General features: G+C 28.3%; 7 protein-coding genes across 7 annotated transcripts in view, besides 9 other annotated features; 4 read left to right on the top strand and 3 right to left on the bottom strand.

Annotated features, from left to right (window-relative positions):
* Window positions 1-64, top strand: part of EDI_081900 (uncharacterized protein) — a gene marked incomplete at both ends in the record, with an annotated part of 813 nt that extends 749 nt beyond the window's left edge. The window contains one exon of the mRNA XM_001733410.1: window positions 1-64. This exon is cut by the window's left edge and continues 749 nt beyond it. Coding sequence (XP_001733462.1) covers window positions 1-64 — 64 coding nt within the window.
* Window positions 65-668: 604 nt separating this feature from the next.
* On the top strand, window positions 669-1,133 carry EDI_082010 (uncharacterized protein; the record flags this gene model as incomplete). The annotated part of the gene is made up of 1 exon (XM_001739002.1): window positions 669-1,133. One exon carries the CDS (start codon window positions 669-671, stop codon window positions 1,131-1,133), a length of 465 nt encoding a protein of 154 aa, XP_001739054.1.
* Window positions 1,129-1,157: a sequence feature (AT_rich).
* Window positions 1,158-1,160: 3 nt separating this feature from the next.
* EDI_082020 (uncharacterized protein) lies at window positions 1,161-1,697 on the top strand (the record flags this gene model as incomplete). The annotated part of the gene is made up of 1 exon (XM_001739003.1): window positions 1,161-1,697. One exon carries the CDS (start codon window positions 1,161-1,163, stop codon window positions 1,695-1,697), a length of 537 nt encoding a protein of 178 aa, XP_001739055.1.
* Window positions 1,675-1,707: a sequence feature (AT_rich).
* Window positions 1,700-2,011, bottom strand: EDI_082030 (uncharacterized protein; the record flags this gene model as incomplete). The annotated part of the gene is made up of 1 exon (XM_001739004.1): window positions 1,700-2,011. The coding sequence occupies one exon, from the start codon at window positions 2,009-2,011 to the stop codon at window positions 1,700-1,702; it is 312 nt and encodes a 103-aa protein (XP_001739056.1).
* Window positions 1,710-1,805: a microsatellite.
* A 611-nt stretch (window positions 2,012-2,622) lies between the features above and the next one.
* Window positions 2,623-2,672: a sequence feature (AT_rich).
* EDI_082040 (uncharacterized protein) lies at window positions 2,663-4,165 on the bottom strand (the record flags this gene model as incomplete). The annotated part of the gene is made up of 1 exon (XM_001739005.1): window positions 2,663-4,165. One exon carries the CDS (start codon window positions 4,163-4,165, stop codon window positions 2,663-2,665), a length of 1,503 nt encoding a protein of 500 aa, XP_001739057.1.
* Window positions 4,166-4,274: 109 nt separating this feature from the next.
* Window positions 4,275-4,302: a sequence feature (AT_rich).
* Window positions 4,303-4,662: 360 nt separating this feature from the next.
* Window positions 4,663-4,748: a sequence feature (AT_rich).
* EDI_082050 (uncharacterized protein) lies at window positions 4,741-5,094 on the bottom strand (the record flags this gene model as incomplete). The annotated part of the gene is made up of 1 exon (XM_001739006.1): window positions 4,741-5,094. One exon carries the CDS (start codon window positions 5,092-5,094, stop codon window positions 4,741-4,743), a length of 354 nt encoding a protein of 117 aa, XP_001739058.1.
* A 43-nt stretch (window positions 5,095-5,137) lies between these two features.
* Window positions 5,138-5,179: a microsatellite.
* Window positions 5,180-5,200: 21 nt separating this feature from the next.
* Window positions 5,201-5,239: a sequence feature (AT_rich).
* A 74-nt stretch (window positions 5,240-5,313) lies between these two features.
* Window positions 5,314-5,616, top strand: EDI_082060 (uncharacterized protein; the record flags this gene model as incomplete). The annotated part of the gene is made up of 1 exon (XM_001739007.1): window positions 5,314-5,616. The coding sequence occupies one exon, from the start codon at window positions 5,314-5,316 to the stop codon at window positions 5,614-5,616; it is 303 nt and encodes a 100-aa protein (XP_001739059.1).
* A 58-nt stretch (window positions 5,617-5,674) lies between these two features.
* Window positions 5,675-5,747: a sequence feature (AT_rich).
* Between the last annotated feature and the right edge of the window lie 205 nt (window positions 5,748-5,952).

A 5,952-nucleotide genomic window follows, 5' to 3' on the forward strand; every position in this document is an offset into this window, starting at 1 on the left:
TATTGGAATAATTACTTCAAATTCTTTTTCAATTGTATTGTTTGGTGATTTAATAATTTCTTGAAGATTAAAATAACATCCACATACATTATCTTCATGATTATATGCTGATTCCCATTGTGTATAAATTCCTGGTTTATAATCTAATTCTTCTTGTGCTTTTAACATTCTAATAGCCGCATTTTCATATAATGCTTCTGTTTGTTCACATGCTGTTTTCTTATTTCTTGAATATACTCTATATGCATCAAATAAATGTGTTGATGATTTTAATCCTACAAAATATTCTATTGCTGTTAATCTTCCTGTTTGAAATGCTGAAATATCTCCTTCTTGTGTATCACTTATTTGTGTCCAAAATTGTTCTGTTGGTTTAATTTGAATTCTAACTAATGCTGTAATAGATGATTTATCTATATTTGTAATTTGAATTGATTCATCTGTTAATTTTACTTTAGTATACATTCCTTTTTGTACAGGACATGGTGGATCAGATGAATCAATTGATAAACATTTATTATCATGAACACCTGAATTAGCTTCAAGTATTCCATCTGTATAATTAAAGTATTTAATAAGGTCGCCTGTTTCTTCTTGATCTAATGCTTTAGTAACGTTATAGTTCATCTTCTTTATTTTGATTTATTAGTTCAATCTTTTATTTCATTATGAAGTTTGGTAATTGGAAAAGATTCAAAGAAGGATTAAAGAAATTAGCAGCTGCATTAGCAGTTGGTGCCAAATTAGGTGGAAATATGATAGAAAAAGCAAAACCACTTATTTCTATAGCATCAGATTTTATTCCAGGTGGTGAAATAATTAAAAAAGGTACAGAAGTAATTAGTAAAATAGCAGAACCAACAAGTGAAGCATTAAATAGAATAGCATCAGGTGAAAATGTTATTGGTACAACTAAAAGATATTTAAATGAAATTAAAAATGAAATACCAAATGATATTACTAAAACAGCAAGTAAAATAATAAATCAAGTACCAGAACATATTAGAAAAACAAATAATGGAATACAACAATCTAATAAATCTATACCTGCACTTTTTGCTAATCCACTTAATGGTAATAATACAAATATAGATGAATATTCTGATAATGATAGTATTGATGATTATCTATAATTAATTAACTATTTTTTATTATTTGATATGACAAGATTTGGTGTACTAAAAAGGAATAAAAAAAGAGTAAAAAATATTGGAAAGAAAATAGCAGGAATAGGAGGAAAAGTATATAAATGGATAGGAAATGCAATGTATAAAGTATCTCCTGTTGCTAAACCAATATTAGGAATGTTACCAGGTGGAAGTATTATAACAGGATTATATGATCGTGGTGCTAATAATCAATATGTAAGAGGACAATTTTTAAATGATATTGCAGATGGAAAATCAGCTAAAGAAGTAATAACAAATTATAAAGATAATCTTGTTGATTATGTTATAAAAGGAAATAATCCATATGATGAAAATAATATTAATTCAAATCAAACAATAAATGGAATAATAACACAACCACTTAATAATCCTTCTAAAAATTCATCGTTACATCAAAAAATGTTACAAGAAAGTATAATTGGTAATGATTCACGTACTGCTAAAAATTTACAAAGTATAATTTATTCTATGCCAGAAGGTAAAACAAAACATTATTATACAACACAAATAAATAAATTTAATAAATAAATTTAATTATCATTTTTCTCTGGTTTACTTTCTTCTGTTTTTTTATCTCTTATTAATTTTCTATATGTTTTATTTTCTTCTTCTGTTTTTTCTTCTTTCTTCTTTCTTGGTAAATCCCACATTAAACCTTTTCCATTAGCTATTCTATATACAAGACTCCAATATGGTTTTTTCAATGCTAACTTCTCTTCTGGAGTAGTTTCTTCATCAATGATATAAATTAATTGTTGCATACAATCTATTAGTTCATCATTAGTCATATTCTTGTATTTTCCAAGGGCATAATCACCAATGATATCCTTTATAGTATTCATGTCAAATGATTAATGAGATTGATAGTGATGTTTAAATATATAATTTATCTCTTTTAGGGTCTCTATTTTTTATCTCTTTTTGATTCTATTTTATAACTTTATGACGTAATTACAATTATATAATGATGTGTAGTGATCTTTAAATGGTCATTAATTTAATGAATCTTCTTGATGTTAGTCTGAAATGTTTGAACATTTGTTTATTTGTAAATCTAATGTGGCAGTTTTATCTCTATTCTGGTCCCTTTTCATTTCTTCATTTTTTGAGTCTTTCATTTGGTATCCTTTGGGCTCTGATGGTATTAGAGGATGTTTTTGATGTTTATGAATGTCTGTCTTTATCTTTCGTAATTTTTATCCAACTTTATCTATTTGGTTTAGCAATGTGGTTTCATCTAACTTCTATTCCTAATAGTAGTATTGTGACTGTAACTAACCTTGATGACTATCCTAGTTATTATTATGAAGAGTATTATGATGTTTAATTCTTTTTTTTTGTTTTATATTTTATCTTTAATAACTTCATTATTTCTATCAATTACTGTTAGTAGAATAGTACCTTCGTCAATTTGTTCATTTTCTTTTCAATCTATTTGGTATTCACCAATATCTAATTATAAAAAATAAAAGATAAACAATAAAAAGAATTAATTAAAAATTTCCACCTGTCCATCTACTAGCTAATTCTTCAGGATCATCTTCACTTTCTTCTTCTTCACTGTTATCTCTACTAGCAATCTTTATCTTTTTCCCACTTTGGGTTGTAATGTATTTATTTTTTCCTTGTTGACTGATTATATTCTTACTTACATCAAAGAATTTTTTGTATATTTCATGGTCGTCTACTGCTATTCTTTTTGTTGGTTCTTCATCTATTATTGGCTGTTCTAATTGTAATGGAGGAGGTAGACTTTCTTGTTCTAATTGTTCAACTGCTCCATCTAATTCATCAATTGTATCATCTCCCATGTCATCTAAAATTAGGTCCTCTTCTACTTCATTCTCTAATAACATCTCGACCAATTTAGGATCTAATCCTTCATATTTACTTTTATCTTGCATTAATTCTGGATTAGGAGGTGGTTCTTTGAATAACTTTTCTTTAGTTTGGAGTACTACAGAGTTCTTTTCTAGCCAATCAAAATCTTCATATTCTTTGGCTGTCTGTTGTAAAGCTTTCCAACTACCTGGATTGAGTACAAGTATAGTAGGAAGTGAAGTTACTCTGGCATGAGAGTATTTTACGTTTACTGTTATTTGCTCTCCTCTTGTACTAATGAGTGATTTAAACTCTGGCCATATAATGTCATTAAGGTTGGCGTCATCAAATATGCGAATATCGTATTTTAAGCTTTCGTTGTGTCCGTCCATCATAAACCTCCCTCTGAATTCATCCACTTTGAGATCTTTAAGTAAGTCATTTACAAACTCAGTCTTGCCCATTTTTGTTTCGCTTACGATGACTAGTGTTTTTACTCTCTTTGTTTTCCCACTTAGAGCAGAATTTAACCATATCCTACTATTCTTTACTACTGGATTATCTTCTTTCCATGGTTGAAGTTTTATTTTAATACGTTGGTAATTGTCTCGACTATGTTCTTGTGCCCACATGCTATCGAATTTCTGAACGTTATTCATATATCCCTTTAGACTTATATTCTTTAAGTAAGCGTGTGCTTCTTCGAGGTCAGTCATTTTGAGAGCTTTACCTATATCAATATCCCCCAGTCTACCTCTGTTGTTGTTCATTTTTCCATCTTCTTCAAATACTGCGCCACTTTCGGGATGCTTCTTGGCTTGTCTTTTTAGGTATTCAATAATAGCCTTAAAACTTCCATCATAATTAGCATTCTCTGTTACTTTCTCGAAGAAAATGAAATGTTGTTCATTGTTAATTTGTATAAATGGTTTTTTTCTTGTATGAGCCATCTCTTCTAATTCAAAAAAGATATGGGCATGTCTGTTTGGTCCCTTTGTGGTCTTTCCTATGGCAATATATTTAATCAAAGCTCTTTTTGATTTGGTACTACACCACTGTTGCAATGCTTCTTTTAATGTTTTTAAACTTGGTGTTGGTGTATTTTCTTTGAAATTGATATTAGCAAAGCCATGCATTGAGCGGAATTCATAATATCTTCCTCTGGTTTGTGACATTGTGATTGTTTGAATTGTTGGTAATAAGATAGGCTATTTATATTAGTTGGAATTTTCTAATTTGTCTGTTTGAGTGTATGTGTATCTGTATGAGACCATTGAAATGTCCATTTAATTATAACTATAATAAAAATATAGTAAGTTAAAAATAGAATTGTCTGTTTATTGTGTTGGGTACACGTTTTATAGGTTATTTAAAGTTTGGTACTTTTTATTTCATTCAATGTTCCCTCTTTTGTCGAGTATCTTGCAAGACATCGACGAAACGTGCAAAGATCTCCTCGATAATAAAGATTTGGATTTAGACTCTAAATGTCTTGTCTATTCTATTCTCTATTTTATGAGGAGATTTGAGGAGACTCACTATAATTATAGTGACATCCTCTTCTTCTACATTACAGGTTTCGTTGATTCTTGCAGAAAAGACGAGAGATTTAATAAACTTGGAGGTTTATTAGAGTTATTAGAGAACTTCAATTTCGTTAATGATATTGATGATTAATTTATTATTTATTTTTTATTTCATTCAATTTTTTAATTAAACAAAACAATCATTAAAAAGAATTTAATTAATTTTAATTATCTTTTTCTTGAGGTTGTTTTGGTTTCTTTTCAATCTCTTTAAATGCTTTAGTTAATCTTTGTCTTTCTCTATCTATCCTTCTATTATAAAAGGCAGACAATATATCTTCATAACCATTTCTAATTTCTTCAGTTATCTGGTGAAGATCGTCAACCATCCTTGCTTCATCTTCTAATAACATGTTATATCTTTCTTCGTCTAAATAATATTTCTCTTCCCTTTTAAATAATTCTATGAAGTCATCACAAAGGTCTCTTAAAGTGAACATGTCATTAAAATAATTCTTTAAATCTGATACTTTAATATCACTGAATTTACTTGTTAATATCTTATCTTCTGCGTCCATCCTGTATCTTGTCTTATCTTATCTGTTTAAATATTTAGATCTAACAGGCATTCAAACAGACAGACAGACAATTCAGACAGACAAAAGAAACAAAACATACATTTTCTATTTTTAATTTATTATATATTTACTATAATTATAATATGACAGCCATTTCTATTACCTCACACAGACAATAATTTGTTATTTAAACACACTTAACTATGTTACTGGCATTCAATGCAATACAACCATCCTAAATTAAATTTATCTATTTTACTTGATACAATTGCTAGGGAAGTTCGACAACAGTTAAGTCGAGCCATTGATGAAACAGCTCAAATTGTGCTTTATGGATTGGTATATTGGTTCCGTATTTGGGACCATGAGTATAATCTCAAACCATCCAAGCATATGCTTCAATGGCTCGACTTCCTTATTAAAGATGTCGGGTCAAATTTACTCGACTCTAAGCCTTTAGTTTATTTGCTCACCCATATTCGTACTGGTTATTATGAACCAGATATAGAACATTTTAATTGAATGTTTTTTCTCGAAGTGTTTAAATAGCAAATTTGTTTATTTTTAGAAAAGCAATAACAAAATATTAAATAACATTTTCTAAAAATAAACAAAACATAAATAAATTAATCAATTATTTAATTATAATAATTGAGTCTTTCTGCGTTTTGGTTTTGTCTCTTCTTTCACACTCTTCTCTAATTCTTTTTCTTTACTCTCTTCACTTCTTAATTTACTTATAATTAATCTGTTTTTCTTTTCCATCTTTTTAATGTCATTTTTCAATTCATTAATAATATCTAAATGGGTAATAATAGTCTTATTAAGAGTATACAATGGCTTTTCTCCAAAGACATA

The sequence above is a fragment of the Entamoeba dispar genome, genomic scaffold, assembly GCF_000209125.1.
Source record: "Entamoeba dispar SAW760 scf_1105229461877 genomic scaffold, whole genome shotgun sequence".
Lineage (NCBI taxonomy): Eukaryota > Evosea > Mastigamoebida > Endamoebidae > Entamoeba > Entamoeba dispar.